General features: G+C 59.7%; 3 protein-coding genes across 3 annotated transcripts; 2 read left to right on the plus strand and 1 right to left on the minus strand.

Moving 5' to 3' along the window:
• Window positions 1–1,639: 1,639 nt before the first annotated feature.
• Window positions 1,640–2,626, plus strand: BESB_015980 (uncharacterized protein; the record flags this gene model as incomplete). The annotated part of the gene is made up of 1 exon (XM_029360313.1): window positions 1,640–2,626. The coding sequence occupies one exon, from the start codon at window positions 1,640–1,642 to the stop codon at window positions 2,624–2,626; it is 987 nt and encodes a 328-aa protein (XP_029216289.1).
• Window positions 2,627–4,788: 2,162 nt separating this feature from the next.
• On the minus strand, window positions 4,789–9,071 carry BESB_015990 (uncharacterized protein; the record flags this gene model as incomplete). The annotated part of the gene is made up of 4 exons (XM_029360314.1): window positions 4,789–5,594; window positions 6,265–6,438; window positions 7,107–7,487; window positions 8,000–9,071. The coding sequence occupies 4 exons, from the start codon at window positions 9,069–9,071 to the stop codon at window positions 4,789–4,791; spliced, it is 2,433 nt and encodes an 810-aa protein (XP_029216290.1).
• Window positions 9,072–12,687: 3,616 nt separating this feature from the next.
• BESB_016000 (IMC sub-compartment protein ISP2) lies at window positions 12,688–13,628 on the plus strand (the record flags this gene model as incomplete). Its single annotated transcript, XM_029360315.1, has 2 exons — window positions 12,688–12,861; window positions 13,311–13,628. 2 exons carry the CDS (start codon window positions 12,688–12,690, stop codon window positions 13,626–13,628), a joined length of 492 nt encoding a protein of 163 aa, XP_029216291.1.
• Window positions 13,629–16,317: the final 2,689 nt, after the last annotated feature.

The following is a 16,317-nucleotide window of genomic DNA, read 5'->3' on the forward strand; positions in this document are numbered from 1 at the left end:
GTGAATGGTGGCAGCCTCGCGCTGTTGGGTCACGTACAACGCTACGCCATATGACAGAACAGGAAGTTTGAAAAGCGAATTCACATTTACACCGGGTATTCAACTGGATCGGTGTCCACAGCAGTTTCATCGTACTGTGCCCTGGTGGTGCACTCCCCTCGTCGGCCTTGAAAAGCAAGAAGCGAGCTAGGATCCAGATGGTAACGACTTGCCTGTCGTCTGGTACAGTTCTGTGGACCCCACTAAGCAAACGAGTTCTCATTATCGGGTTGTTCGAGTGCGTTTTGTCCCCGCAGGGCTCCGTAGCACAACGGGTTCGCATCGACTGCATGGGTGTGTAATGGAGAACACGTTTAAAACAATTCGACCTTGTGCGTTGCCTTGTGTACTGTCGACTCTCACGGCCGTTCGGTCGTCAAAACAAAACCTGGAAACTGCTCGTGGGTCGCCAAGCATGAGACGAGCCTCCTGCTGAGGGCAAGGAGCCAGTGCGCTGCACTGTCTCGAGACGCGCACCCTTTCCCCCACCAGAGTTCTGTTGACGTTTTGGTGAGTGTGCGTTTCCGGACCCGCTCTACGTTTAACGCGCGGCTAGCACCAGTGTTGGTGGGAGCTCACCAGGTGCGTCGTAGGCAGTCAAGTTGACTAGAACTGGACTCCGCCGCCTGTTGCGCAGCCGCCTCCAGTCTTTCTCGCGAGGCCGGGTAGTCCGGCTTTGAAAATGATCTGAGTGCAAGAGGATTCATCCCCCCAAGAGCCACTTCTGCAGGGGCGGATGCGCCGCTCATCAGTTTGCCGCATTGTGTTCAGCGCTGCTGCGCGGAAAAAAGAATGCCTTCTTATTGCGGGCGCAGTCAAAAGGGGTTGGTCACTTCCACGCCGGGAGCTGAAGCTAGCCGCGAGGGACTTGCACGACGCGTCGCGGCAAAGCTGTCGCGCGTTTCTTGGGCAGTCTCTCCCTGCCTGCTTCGTGCACGTCGTGGCAGGGTCAATGCTTCTCGCGTAGCGGCGAGAGGAAGCGTTTTTGCCGCCGCCGCCGCCGCCGCCCCGTTCCACAGCCGCGGGGCCTGCTCGCATCGCCTGCCCAGTGCTGCTTGCTGCTCCTTTTGACGATTCTGAGGAGACGTTCCAAGGCAAAAATGGAGGGGTCGACGTCGAGCAGTTCGGTCTCTGTCTGGAGTCCTCAGGTGGAGATAGATAGGGATGCACATCACGGTGCGTAACTGCAAAGTGCAAGGTTTTTCTGCCGCGCATTTCCAGGTGTCTTGGGTGCCTCGAGGCGTGCGACCTGAGCGAGCGGACATTTGGCCTGGTCCGCCGGCGCCTTGCTTCTTCCAAGGTGGGCACGAGACGACAGCGACGACGAGTCAGGACGATTCCGTTCCTATCCGCGCGGCGACCAGCCTCGGGAGAGGCTCTTCGCGCGTTCACCAAGGCGGGAGGGCGAGGCGGGCGCCGCGTAATTAATTCCTCAGGACGTGTGACCTGGCGTCCGTGTCGGCGCGGCGGTGGCGGCACGGCGCGGCGTTGTCGGCGCGGCGCCGCCGGTTCATTTATGTTTTCGATGGTCCTTTGCCGCTGCAAAAAAAGGACGGCCGTGTTTTCGCGTCAGCTCTCAACGGCGCCGTCTGCTTCCAAAATGGCTCGACGGACTCTCAGCGCCCTCGTCCTGGCGGCGGCCGCGCCGCTCCTCATCGATTCTTCGTCCCAGGCGCGCCACAGCGGCGCAGTGTTCCTGCTCTCCTTCGCAGGCACCGTCCCGAGCGTCGCCGCGGCAGACAAGTCGAGACTCAGCGCTGCAGACGCCGACGACCTGCAGCTGGTCGCCGACGAGGACGGCGGCGTCCGCCTCGCCAGCCACACCCTCGGCACGCCCAGCAGAGCGCCGCGCGGTGGCGTGCTCTCCCGCAAGCGGTTGTCCGCTGCCGTCACCGCCTTGGCGCTCTCCGCCGCCGTCGGCGTCCTCGTGAAAGGCCTCGTTGACCGCAGCCGCGCCGCAGCGACGCCGGCGAAATCAGTTGACCAAGTGGAGCCGCCGAGACCACTTGACGAAGTGGAGCTGCCGAGACCACTTGACGAAGTGGAGCTGCCGAGGCCACCTGACCAAGTGAAGCTGCCGAGGCCTCGTGACCAAGTGGAGCCGCCGAGACCACTTGACGAAGTGGAGCCGCCGAGGCCTTTTGACGAAGTGGAGCTGCCGAGGCCTCGTGACCAAGTGGAGCCGCCGAGGCCACTTGACGAAGTGGAGCCGCCGAGGCCTTTTGACGAAGTGGAGCTGCCGAGGCCTCTTGACCAACTGGAGCTGCCGAGGCCTCTTGACCAACTGGAGCTGCCGAGGCGTCGTGACCAAGTGGAGCTGCCGATAGAAGCGATGGCGGCGAAGCCCGTTGCCGCGAAGCCTGCGGCGTTGCGTTTCGGTTTTCTTGAGAAGGCCAAAAGGTACCTCGAGGTTTTCGGGAATGACGTTAAGGACGCCCTCGGCACGAAGAGGAGCGCTGCCGCAGTTGTGATCATGGCGCTGGTGACCTTGGCTCTCACTGTCGCCGCGATTTACATCTCACGAGCGAACAAGCAGCACTCGCCGGAGAAGGTCGTTGAAGCATTCCTCTCTGCTGTGTCCCCCTAGGAGCCACAGCCTACCGGCGTCGAGGCGACCGCGGAGCCCCTGACTGCCGACTGACCGCCCCGCTGGGTGCCGCTTTGTCGCTCGGAAGTCTCCGCTGGTGCAGCCGCGTTCCTCGAGTCGACGGCGAGTCGCATGCAGTTGAAACATTTGCCGCGTGCGCGTCGCGGCTTCGCAGGTGCGCAGGAATTGATTTTCAGAGAGAAACAAGTGCGAGTGAAGCGCCGCCTCGCCGCGCTGGCGCCGCTATGGTCGTGCGGTTGCCGTCGCGATGCTGCTGGTAACGCGGAGAGTGCGAAGCAGCACGGACGAAGGCTTGGAGCTCGCTTTTGAGTGTCCGACTCTTTTAAGTTTCCGCTGTCTGCAAAGGGGGCTCTCCTCGTGTCTCCGTAAGGACCTGCAGGGCAGCACGCACGAGGCTCCTGCGATCGGCAAGCTCAGCGGGGGCTCCACGGCCGCATAGCTGCTGCGGCAGTCTGCCGTCAGCGCAGAAGACGCTAAACCCTAAAGTGGCGCTGCATGAACGTGGTGCGGGGTGGCCTGGCGATTTGCCTTGCGCGGCACAATTCAACTGACGGCTGGCGCAGCGGATTTGTGCAGGGCAGTCCGCTGGTGTGAGTTGCGTGGCCGCTTCTTGAACGCGGATTTGGTAACGCCCCTCGAACGCAGGCGCCCACGGAATACCGATTTCCGAAGATAAATCGTTCATATGCTACGCGCGGTTGCGCGAAGAACTCCCTGAGTGCAATGTTTTTGTCGGCTACATCCGTGAAGCGCCTCCCGCCGCTATGCCGGCTCTTGTGCGCGAAGTGTCGCTGCGCCTCTCCAACACGATATCCTGTGTTCTTGTCAGCCGACAGTCCAGAAAGCCATCACCCGGCAGCTGCAACACAGACGTGACGTAGCGATGCCGTTTCACAGCCAAAAGCATTAACAGGTGTGCCTACCTACGCCCACGTTGTGAGCCTCCCCGATGTCTCGAACTGTATCTAGAGGACACAGGAGCGCGTGAGACAAGCTTCTGAAGCGAAGGAGTGCCACTAAGCGGACAGCACCCGCAGCCCAGCACCGAGTTCGAGGATCTGTACGCCGACAGCGGTAGGCAGACTTCTTTCCCAAAGGCAAAGTAAAGCCTCGCCAAATTAGCCCCGGCGCGCTGGGAATTCGCCCGAGGAAGCGCTCGTATCAGCAGCGGTGGCGCTTACCGACGGTTGTTCATGGATGCACAGAAGAAGATCATGCGCGGTTTTTTTTTTCACAGCAGTGCATGTCGCGCAAGTAGTTCGTCTTCCACTCTACACGTCAATAACTGTATGCACATGTATACATGTTGCCGTTGCTCGGGTAACTGGGTCGGGGGCCCTTACAGAGGGCAGTGAGCACTGCGCGTCGACGCCGGCATTGTCGCAGCTCGTCCGCTCTCCACTCGCCCCCCATGTGCACCATTTTCTCCCCTGTCCACCTTCAGGAGCAATCCAATTTAGCTTCGAACTCGCTCACATATTTGACTCATCAGCGGCGCGGGAGGAGGCGTTCACGTCGGGAAAATACACACTTGCGCATATATATATGTATATGTATGTATACGATCGCGCGGCGCCGCGCAGCTTCTTCTGTAGCTGTGAGCGGTTTCTTGGTGCGCGAGTGGCTTCTTGTACGGCACCTGCCCCTGCATTTCTCCATGTTGTCGCTCCCCTGACAAATTCGGCTTGTCTCGTTCCCAGCGCGCGACGCCGCGAGTTCTCGTGCGGCCGTGGTCAAACGCAGCAACTAGACGGGATGTGGCGCATCCGAGAAGTCAGTGCCCACGGAGGACAGATACGATTTCTTGAGAAAATACTTCCAGACCTCATTCTCTACTCCCGATGTGAACGCAAATACAAGTACATTTTCATCTATGTATGCTCGCAGGTGTATCCCCGATTCAGGCGTTCCTCAGTCTCCCTACGAGCGGGCGTCCCAGATCTCGTCGCCCGTTTCAGCTATAAGACGTTGGAACATGTACATGCATCTATTTTTCATAAGCGTCGCTCCACGCGTATGCTGAGGATTTCGTCGCCGCGGTGCCGTGCAGCTGGAGCAGCTGCGGCTGCAGACCGCCCCAGAGGTGGCATGCGCATGCGCAGCCTTCTAGGTTCGATGTTACTGGTCACCTCTCTGCAAGCCTAAAAGCAGCATTTTCGCTCGCGGCCCCCCACGGCGCCTCGCGACAGGAACATGCTTGCGGGCGCCCGCACGCAAGCGAGAGGGCGCGATTCGGATTTCTCTGCAACATACAACACTGCGGCCTGCAGTGTGTTTTCTGCGTAGCTGACATCAAGGTGCGGGCGTAGGCTCTCTGCAAAAAGCTGCTCAGACGCGGTGCGCCCGAGCTCCCCCGCGAACAGGAGGGCTGCATCTCCGTCTCGCTCGCGCGCACGCAGCTCTCTCGCCCTGGTTTCGCGAAACCCCTCGACTCCCCCAGCGTCTCGCCAGGCCGCAGCCGCGTCCAGCGGCACCTCGCCGCAGCCTTGAGCAACCTCCAGCGCTTCGTGGCTGCCTTTCTTTTCGTCGTGCGGCGTGGCGTCTGCGGCCAGGCGGCACTGGGCGCGGTGTGCGTGCATCGCTGCTGGGAGACTGCGCCCTGAGTCGAGGTCCTCAGCTCTCTCCGGGCTCGCGTCTGGGAGCTTCAGCGACGAGGAGAATCGCGCGCAAGAAGCGGCCGCAGCCGCGCCTGTCGTCAGCGTGCCGCCTGCAGAGAACTGATGCGAGAGCGCGCCGCCTGCGACGCAGCTCCTGCCTCCTCCCTGAGGCAACGTCAGGCTCGCCGCGCTCGGCTCCCTCCGCTTCTCTTCACGCGGCTGCGCAACACACGACCTTGACGAAGACGCCGCCGGCGCAGCCGCAAGGCCTCGAGAGGGCTGCGCAGTCCACGCAGGTTCGTGGGCGCGCTTGACTTCTCGACCGGCCCCGCTCCAGCAGCTGTGCGCCTCTGAAAAAGACAAAGCGACCCACGCACAAATGGAGATGCGCCGTCTCTCCGTCCTCCTCGGTCAGAGGGACGCGCCCGATCCCTTGGAACTGCATAAAGGCATGGAACGCGCTTTGCACTCGCATCGTCCGGGAAACTAGACAGCATAAGTACTCCACACGGGAAAAAAAGGAAAAAAAGGGGGAAATGCTCACCCTACACTGGCTCAAAGAAGACGGCATACACAGACTAATCTCGCGATCGTAGACAAGAAAACAGATACACGTAAATGTGTGTATATATATACATGTATATGTACTTCGACAAGGATCAGGACGGCCACGCGGGTGTCCCGTGCCTCATCATCTGCCCAAGTTTTCACCGAATACAAGGCGAATGCGCACGGGCGGGCGCGCGCCAAGAGAGAGCACGATGTGCAGGGCTCTTGTTGAGTGCTCGCCGCTGCGCACAGGGTCCTGTATGTGCTCTTGTCCTCGTGAGTCCGAGTGTCTGTTCTCATCTCTGTGAGTTCGACTGTATTTCCAATTATCTTTGAGTTCATCCCGCTTCCTCTGCCCCCGCCTCGCCTTTTTCCCCGCCTCGCTGCGTGCTCGAGTTATCGCCGCGCCCCTCTCTCCCGTGATTCGCCGCGTCAGGGTCGCCGCGAGAGGCTTCCGCCCCGGGTTCGTACCTATCGCCTGCTTTGTCCGAACATAAGCCGATAGGCCGCCGTCGGTGCATAGGGCAGTAGTCAAGGCCTCCGAGGCTTCGAGGAAGTCGTTGAGAACTCGGGCGGAGCTTCGCCGTCTCTCGCATTCCTCTTCCGCTGCGAGGGCGCGGCGATGCGAGGTACCAGGACACAGCTCTGGGAACAAAGCGCCGAAGTGAGGACTCAGGCAGTCACAGCGAATACAGATGCGCGGCCAGCGCGTCTGCGGCCCCCTAGAAGCGGAAGTGGGAGGCGGAGAAACGCGAAAGTGAGGCGAGGAAATAAAGGCGAACCCGGCACGAAGCGGATGAGGAGGGGAGGAGGGCGACGCACGCCGACTCCAATACCGAAAAGAACGGGAGGAGCAGGAGGCAACGAGGACGGGCACCGCGCCACCCGTGCAAATACACATGAAACGAGACGTGCTGCGTTGGGCTCGCAAACGGGGATAACGGTCAGGAATAGGCGCCTGCCGCTTCGGCGAGGGCGCAGAAAAAAACTCGAGCGACACAGAGGAGATGCACTCAGCAGCTACTCGAAACTCCAGGTAGACGAGCGGATGGCTAGCTGCCGGTATATCCCCCGCCCAGCACTCCGTGCCGCCTCTCTGGCGAGCCTCGCATAGCGCAACGTCCCCTCCCTTCACCCCCCCCCCAATTCATTCACCGTCTTGGCTTTCTTCCGCTGGCGCTCCCACTGCGCTGCCTCGCGCGCCGCAGCGAAACCTCAGACGCCCAGAGGCAGGACTGGATGCCCTCGCAGCTAGGCTAGAGGCGAGGCGCAGCTGCTTCCTCTAGGGGCGAGAGAGAAAGTGCGTCGCTTACGATCGAAGTAGTAGAGACTGAGGGGGCTAGGCATGATGGTGACGCGCGCGACTTCGCCGTTTGCCTTCTGCACTGAATGGAGCGTAGGCCACAGAACGGGCTGCGCCTTCTCTCTTCGCGCGGGAATCTCGAGCCCCGAGCTGCGCCGGCGCTGGATCGCCTCTTGATACGCCGCGATCTGCGATAGCGTCGCACGCGGAATAAACATCTCCGTCGTCGGCGTCCATCTGGCCTCCGCACCCTGCGAGTCGCCCCCAGAGGAGGAGGCCGCCCAACACGCGGGCTGCCACCGCGGAGACGGCGCCAGCCCGCTGCCAGAAACGTCCGCACCGCCCGCTTCCCGACTGTGCGCCGGCGGCGAGGAAGAAGCGAATACCGCCTCTGCAGGCAACGAGCCACACAAGCGACTCGTTGAACGCGACGCTCGCGTTCCACGGAGGCACGCAGAGGGACAGGGTCCTCGAGGGAACTCTGCCGGGCGACAGGCAGGTCGCGTGTGAGCCGCGTGCGACGCGTGCGCAAAGCGAACGACCCCAGGGCAACAGACGCGATGGCGACAAGACAAAAGAAGGCAACGCGCCGCGGACGTGCGCGACGCCAAGCAGGAAAGACGCGTACGCACACAGACGGGCGAGAGACATCAGCTCCGCGGGCGAACGCCACTGAGCCATGCACTCACTACATTCACACCCGCACGCGCAACAGGAGGAAAGCGCTCGAGCGGGCAGGGGCGACGATTTCAGTCGCAGCGGAGCAGCCGAAAGTGCCGAAGACGCTGCAAAAAAGCGGTAGCCCTGTGCGGTAGTAGCTGTTAAATTGAGGCTTCCTGTAGTGCCATAATAAAAGTGCCTGCACTCGCGTCAGCGTTTGACCACGAGAGTCACGTAGCTAACCTGGGCTCGCGGTTGCTTCGAGGGGCGCTCCATCGCCTTCAGAGAGAGTTTCTTCGACCTCTGGGACGCCTTCACTCAGGCCATCGCCCCATTCGCCGTCGTCTTCTTCACTCTCTGCCGCCTTCTCCGCGGCGTCTGTCGCCTCGCTCTCGTTGGACTCGCCCTCTGCTCCACGTTCCTCTTCGTCTGAGGCGCTCGGCAGGAACTCCGGCCGCGGCGCGTCTCCTTCATCTTCCAGCGCGTGCGGACTCGAGCCCTCCCCTCCCCCACGGGTCCCTTCTCCGCGCTCTCCGCCCTCGACCGGCTTTTCCTCCTCGGCGCCGCTGCATTCTTCGTCTCCGCTATCTCCGCCCTCGAGCGGCGTTTCCTCGCTCTCGTCGGCGCCGCTGCATTCTTCTTCTTCACGGCCCTCCGGCAGCGTGGCTAACGTGCCTAGGAAGGGCCGTCGGTCTCGGCGGAAGTAGCTGCAGACTTCGTCCTCGAAATAGTCTCCGTCGGAGTCCTCTTCATCTTCGCCTTGCCCGTCGTCGGCGAAGACAAACGGCGGCGACGCAGGAACCCGCGACGACAGGCCTTCATTTCGACTAGCGGACGGCTGCTCGTCTGTGTCGCCTCTGAGCGCCCTCTCGCCGTCTCCTTCTGACTCTTCCGCCTGCGAGTCAGCCGAAGGCGACCGCGCCTCGGGGGCTTCTAATCCTCGGATTGTACCGGCACCTCCATGTTGGCACATTTCTCCCCTGTCGTCGGGTTCGCTCTCCTCTCCCTCGGAGAGCTCGCGACCCGAGACGGCGAGGAGGGTCGAGGCTGCCTCCGTCCGCGTCACGGCGGCGGTCGTCTCGCATTCCTCTTCGTCAGACTCAGTTCTTCTCGCCGGCGCAGTCTCTTCGGGGTCACCTCGCTCGAGAGACGGCCTGCAGCTCTCCCGGTCCCCGCATTCCGGCAAGTTTCTGCCTTCAACAGGCTTGAGAAGCGCCACAGGCTTCAAGGGGTGTGTCTCTTCCGCGGGCCTTGTGTCGCCGGCGCTCGTGCGGCGGCGCGCTGCAGCCGCGAGCTCGGGGTCTTCCATGCTCATGCTGACGAGGTGGCTCACAAACTTCGAGTCTTGAGCTGCTCAGAAAGGCGTTAGACAGTCGAAAAATGCCTTTGGAGTGCAGAGGAAAAATGAAACAGCTAAGCCTCACGGCAGCGTGGGAGGTCGCCCTGCGGCGCCTGGGCAGCTTCACGCCACAGGCCGGTGTCCCTCGAAAGCGTGAGTTTGGATCTCGCTTTCCGCAAAGCACCAGACGGAGAAATAAGCTGTGAGAACGAAGAGAGGTGGAGAGGGAAAACGGGTTTTCTTCCTGGAGACGGGGATGTGCAGAGATGACCAGGATTACGCGCCGACGGCTGAGCGGAGTGACGCGGCGAGGAGGCGATTTCCCCGCGAAAACCGACGCAACGAATCCTCGCGAAAGCTGAACACTAGAGCGTAGATTCCCTTCTGTGAGCACCGCGGAAAAGTGCCCTACTGACTCAACGGGAGTGAGGGAGGACGAACGTTTGGCGAGAAAATGTCTTCCGCCAGTCGAGGACTAGGCGGGGGAGACACTCCCGCAGTGTGCGCGACTCGCGGCGCTTGTCGAAAGGTCACTCAGCTGCGCGGACCGAAGGCAGGCAGCCGTACAGCGTGCGTGAACACGTTTCCCAGTTCTTCAGGTTGCGCTGTCGTCGCGGAAGAAGTGGGACACGAAAAATCTTGGAAACAGACTGCAACGGCCTCTCTCGATTGAGTTGCATGTGCAGGGAGACCGACAGGCATTTCGGGGAGCGCGGACGGGGACACCTTAGGGCGTCGCGCCGACGCGTGGAGGCGCGCCGATGAACAACCGTTTTCGGCGCGCGCCGGATGCGATCAAAAACGTGGCGTTTGCAGCGCCGCGGGACCTGAGGAGGCGAGCGAGGCGCGCGAGACACAGTCGCAAGGTTTCTCTCCGCAGCAGGTACCTGGCAGCTATCTCGAGAGAATTTGGTGCACGCCTCCTGAGACAAGAACGGAGTGCGGCGCCTGGATGCTGTCTTCGCCGAAAGAAAAACGCGCAGCTGTGCAAAGACAAGCGATTCCACCGACAGGTGGCGGCGAACCATGCTGCGAAAAAGCGCCCTTGAGGACGCGTCTGCTGACGCCGGTGCGCCCCGAAGGGAGCGCCCATGCGCGTTTTTGTTGGCGCGTTTTCGCGAGGACGCAGGGACAGCAGGATCTCACGATTCCACCGCCACTGTGAAGCGACTGGATGAAGGAGCCTCGCGACGCCCAGCTTGGGTCGAAGGTTCGCAGCTCCCACTTTTTGTAATCCTCGTGCCAAGCGTCAGTTCGACGGCACAGAGAGGCGTCGCCGCAGCAGTGTGGCTGCGGCATGGAAAGACCAGCGGAGGCGGGAAACGAGGTGCTGAGATTCGCGCAGGAAAGTGGCACACGCATTTCGAAGATGCAGGCAAGTCTGCATACCTAACTGGGCACAGAGCTGTTGGGGGTCGCTCAGCCTGCTGGCACCCCGTCGCGTTGTTCGCGCGAGACGGAACCAGGTGTTTACTTGGAGCGGCGCTGAGGCTACCCGTGCGTGTGGCGCTTCGGTACCTTCAGTGTGCGTCAGGTTCCGCTAGTCTCATTTGCCAGGGAAAGAGACTCACGCTGTCCGATTTAAGGGATACAGCATCGCTGCGGCTCGTTACACATCTACACTTCCCCCTGAAGCGCAACAATAGTAGGGCGACCTCGGAGATGTGACTTCGCCGGCACACACTCCTCCGCAAGCTCGATTCACATTTCGAACTGTCCGATTCGAAGTCTTGCACGGTACGCCGAACTCGGCCTGAACGTCGAAGCCGCCAGAGCGTGGCAGTGCCTGCAGGAGGGGAGAGAAGTTGTCCCTTTGAAATTGGGAGCCTCTGCACTCTGGCTGGATGTGCTTCTCCTAGAAACGAGAAGCAGCCCATCACTCGAGGTTCTGTGCTCGTGTGCGCTGAGGCAAGAAGACTTGCCTTAGTAATTTGGTGGTGGTGCATACATGCGCCTTTCCTCCAAGGGGGCACATAAGGCCATGCGCACTAATGGTGAAAGTCCCGGACTTGGCTTGACTATTCACATCGTTCCACTACGGATGCCGTCTGCGTACTCGACCCCGCGTCTTATTGGAGTGACATCTGCATGCCCTGGGCAAGGTGACGCCGCCTATTTTTCGAGCTGTTGCGCATTGCGGACGCCGGGCGTCACTGTCAAGAACCGTGTCCATGGAAAGGCCCAAAGGAGCTCGCTCCCGCGAAGCGAGTCAAGGCAACACCCTTCCTCACGGGTGGTCCTAGCCGTGTTCGTTGCCGCGCTCGTCGCCCTTCGGCTTTCACCGAGTCAACCCCGTGCGGTCGGTTTCTTTAGCCAGTTGGGCTTGGTGTGCGGCCCTACGCGATGCGAGAGTCGCCTCCTCTCTCGAAGGTCTCTGCCGACCGGATCCACGTTCTCCTGAGATGTTCACAGCCATCATGTTAAGTGCATCAAGTATAGAGGTATCCATCGTATATTTGAGAAGCCTAAGCCTCCGGCGAAGGTCTGCGCGCCTCTGTCAAGTCTCATAGCACTTCATGCCGCCAGACGGACCCCAGAAGCTCGAGACTTTCCTCGTCCCCAGGTTCACGCGGGCAGTGCGGGGATTTCGGCGGGTTGGGCGGCCTCACGCGCCGCCCGTCTTCACAGCGAAGGCGGGACGCGACGCTCTACGCCCCCCGAGCTCTAAGGAACTGACGCGAGAAAACGAGCCAGCAGCTCGTTGCTCTGTCTGCTGACACCGACAAGGAACCGCCTCGCCTCACTCGAGATTCTCTAGACTGCGACTTCGCAAACAGACGGTCACTCTTCGCGGAAGTGTCAGGCGCGTACGCTTTGCCGTCATGAGCTTGGATGTGTCTTATTGCCGCTCTTCGTACGCCTCTTCCTGCGACTGAATTCGCTTACCTGTTTAGGGTGTGCCTCCTTTGCACATTTCTTTTTCTATTCTGTGCGGAAGTTTCGTTGAATGGACAGCTTGACTAGCTTCCCTCGACGCAACTGCGAGCCCGCAGAAGTCCAGCCACAGCTAGCGGTTTCGATGTGCACAAATTGGCTGCGCAAATCCTCTGGTGACTGCGGAGGGAATCTCTGCGCGAATTCACCCTCCCTTGAAACTCCCTTTCTTCGCGTCGTTTCTTCCTAATTGCTCTCATCTTCGCTTCCGTCGGTTTTTCTCGACACGGGATTCTCTGCGACTTGCCATTCTCGCCCGAACTCGCGGAAGCGTCTGCGAAGCCGCTCGCGCGTCCCTTCCGTCTCTCTTTCTAGTCCAGTGAGATTTTTCGTCTTCCGCTCCCTATCGGAAGGAATTTTCAGTTGAGAGTGCAAGCCTCGGAGAGAGGAAGAAGATCTCTTTGTTCTGCTCGTTTTTTTTTTATTTTTCAGCGGCGAAGTCTTCGCTTCTGGCGCAACGAACGCACTGTCCGTTGACGCCGCGCAGCTAAGCAGAACGCGGCCTCGCATTTTCTCAAAGAAACGGAGTTCTGCCTCCACAGCAGCACGTCCATATGCTCGTATTTGTGCACTGAGCAAGACACACGCACATATTCGCACTGCCCTCTGTCTCTTTGTGCCCTCGGAGGGAAAAGTTCGCGAAAAGAAGTCAGTCAAAATGGGGAATGCCTGCAAGAGCTGCTGCGGTGAATCCGCAGACACTCAGCTGGAAGTCGAAGCGCCTGAAAACGGGAGCAAGACTTCCTCGCCGCACGAGGAGCTGTTGAAGCGTTACACCCCTGATCTTCTTGAGAGGCTTCACAAGGGACTGGGCATCGGGCTGATTCTGCAGGTAGGCGCTCTTCGCAACGAGAGGGCATCAGCTCCGTTGCTCTCGACCGCGGCAGCGGACCTGGGAAGCGCTGCGCTGCTTTCAAAAACCTTCTCTGCTTGATACTCCAACTCTCGCGCCGCAGCTCTAGCTTAGGTTTCAGCAGAACCGCCCCCCCCCCCCCCCCCCCCCCCCAAGCACGCCTACGTGCGAATCCTCAAAGGCGACACCCTCTCGTGCCTCTGCGTCTGCTGCAATCTACATGGTCGTTACAGACAGCAGATAGCTCTTTGTGGCGACGTGATAGGTTGTAAGTATATCTCTGCATGCTGCGTGGGTGATTCTGTGAGGCCAAGACCCCGGCCCCACCCGTGTCGATGTGCCCGCAGTCTGAAATTCGTCCTGTAACCTTGCCTTCGCCGCGTGCCTTCATGCGTCCTCCTGCGTGGTGTGCGATGTCCCCCGCTCAGGACAAGTCTCGGCTGGACTGCATCGTGAAGCTCACCGACGACAACTCGGCGATTCAGTTGTCGTGCGACCGCAAGTCGCGGATGGTGAAGCTCTCGGAGATTCGGAACATTCTCTACACGCCTGAGCAGCTGAAGCGCGTGGACTGCTCCGCGGGCATCTCCAAGAGCGACTACTGCGTCGCCCTCCATCTCATCGCCTCTGGCAACTGCATCCCCCTCTTCTTCGCAGACGCTGCGGGCCGCGACTGCTTTGTGATTGTTTTGGAGAAACTGAGGGACTCGCTGCCGGCTCCCTCCGGCTCCACGTCTTCCTCCTAAGCCTCAGGAGAACCTAGGCCTTCGCGGCCGCGGAACTGGCGAAACGCGCAGATTGCCTCTGCTGCTTTGTGAGGCCTGTCTCAGTGCGAACCCACAGGAGATGAAAATGGCACCGGGCGCCTTCTGAGCGCACAAATCGAGAGACTCCTCTCTCTGCCGCGCCGCTTTTTCGCTTCCCACCCTCCCTCCCCCCCCTCCCCTCCTGCTTGACTCACACGCGGCCGCTCGCAAACCGGCGGAAGAAAGCAGGAGCCCTCGCCGCGTTTTTTCGCGTGTGACGGCTGCGTGTTTTCTTTTCTTTTTCCAAGGTCTCGCGGGATGTGTTTGGGGGGGAGGCGGTAAGCGGCGCGCGTCTCCAGTGTGAAAAGCCGTGACGCGTGGGCGCGGCCCCTCGCTCGCGGCGCCTTCAGTTTCCTCATCTTGATGTGGCTTCCGCGCCTGATGACCGAATCAGAAGATCGAGCAGGCGATCGCCGCGCTCGCGTTTTCGCTGAACAACTTTTGCGAAGCGGCCTCCTTGCTTGACGGGGGGGAGGGGGGGAGGCTGCGAAGTGGGATGCGCGTCTGTTGCGGAAATTCGGTTTTTTCATATGCTGAGACGGGCGGAAGGGCATGCGTTTCCGGGCGACAAGGTGTGTTTACTAATCAGGGAGGAAGAGATTTGGTGCATCTTCCATGGACGTGAGGGGGAGTTTCTTCGTTTGTAGACGACCAGCGCGATATATGTAAAGAGATATATATCCAATCGAGCGCACCGGCCTCTGGAGTTGAGCCCGGTCGCCGTTTTGCGATAGCTTTGAAGAGGTGGTCGCCGCGCGTTCGAATGCCAGGTGCGGCGGAGTGTCTCGGTCTGGCTTTTGTGGGGTGCCTCGTCCTCTCTCCCCTCTGCTCTCTGCTCTCTCCTTTATTCTCTCCTGCACATCTGCGTTTGAAACGTTTTCTCTGTTCCTCACGTTTCCTAAACGCAACTCGCAATTGTTGAGTGCTCAGGTTGTGCGACACACGCATCTCCAGTGTCCTCTTGGCGACGCGTGCTGTCTGGACGCTTCGCCCCCGCCCCCCTATACACTTCATCGTGACCTCCACGTCGAGCTCACGTTTTGTTTGCTTCGGGGGCAGGACGTGTCTTTGCAGCTCTCCCGTTGTCGCGATCTCCTTCATACTGTGTGGACCACATACCAGTCGGTTCCCGGACTCAACGCTTGACAGGGTCGTTCAACTTTTGCAGCCGCCAAGCCCAGCGGTGCGCAGAGGCCTGCGTGCTGCGAGCCTGTGAATGCAATCGGACTTTTAGAGCCGCACACACGGACACGCAGAAATAAGCTTGCTTTCAAAGCACAGACTCAGGGAACGCTGCAATCCGAAACGACCCTTCCGCCCTACTCGCGGCGCGGCGACGCGTCAGTCCTCTCCAGTTCCTCAGGGCCTCGAGGAAACGAACATGCAGAACGATGCCGCCACCAGGGAGGGTTCGAAATTTCAATTAAGCGCCGCAGGCGCCGAAATCGAGGAGTCGCTAGTAAACCAGCAGCACAGACAAGCAAGTGTCCGTGAAGCCCACTACCCTCCGCGCGCGCTTCCATCGACCCTGCATACGAACCTTCGAAGAAAACTTCCATATGTACACGCAAAGAGCGTGTATCGCCTGCACCCTCACGATGAAACTAATTTGGTTAACATAACAACATAGAGGGCAAAGCTGGATTACGTTCAGACTTTACACTGGATACGCTTCAACAAAGGCGTCTAGCGGTGGACTCTCTCTTCGATCAGAACTCCCATTATCGTCTGGCCCGTTTCCGTCGCGCAGCTCACTCACGACGGGTATATGACGCTCAAATATAAGGCGTTGTGTATTTGGGGAGGTTTTGCAGCCACAAGTTTTCTACAGCGTATACATATATCCATGTATAAATAGATATATGTGTGTGTATCGGGTCGCTCTGACGGATGTGTGGACCTGGTTGCCTGTCTAGAAGGTTTTGCGTGAGTCCTGTGCGTCCCAAAAATCTTATTTATATATATACATATTTGATTGTAAACCCTGGCACTGGGGTCCGGTAAACAAAGATGCCCAAGATCTAAACCAGTAGGCCAACTCGGATTATGTCCTCCCCAGAGAAACGTTGTTTATATGAGCCTAGGAATCCCATTTAGTAAGTGCAACAGGGAACCTAGCCTCAGTAGTTCTCTGATTCACATTGCTTGCTCCCTGTCATGCCAGGGTGTTTTGAGCCGAGTCGTTGCCGCATCTATACTCTTGCATGCCCTGCGCTGTGCTTTTCCGCGGCCGCTGAGACAAAGAATTCCCGAATTCCGAGCCTCCAGAAGAAAACGGAGAGCTGACTAGAGGCCGGCGGGCGCTTGAAGGCTGAGAAAACGGATTTTCTCCTCAACTAGACACCGACGAGCGGAAAAACTGCGCTTGTTGAGCTGCCGCTACGGCTCGCGCCTGGGGCTTTGTTTTCGCCGTTGCATGTGCGATGTTCGATAGCCCAGCTATGTCTTCGCATTCTTCTCAAGCGCATTCCTTGAAGGCAGGGCTTTCCTAACCTGCGTTTGCCTAAATCTTCTTGCCTGCAGACAAGGTTTTTTGATTAGTCTCGCTTTCCTCCGCACCGATGTGCCGCCTGGCCTGCCGTCCGGAAAAGTCGAGTTCGTTGCTGGGCAGAGCCGCGCCAAAGTTCCG

Source organism: Besnoitia besnoiti, chromosome X, assembly GCF_002563875.1.
Source record: "Besnoitia besnoiti strain Bb-Ger1 chromosome X, whole genome shotgun sequence".
In the NCBI taxonomy this organism is placed as follows: Eukaryota; Apicomplexa; class Conoidasida; order Eucoccidiorida; family Sarcocystidae; genus Besnoitia; species Besnoitia besnoiti.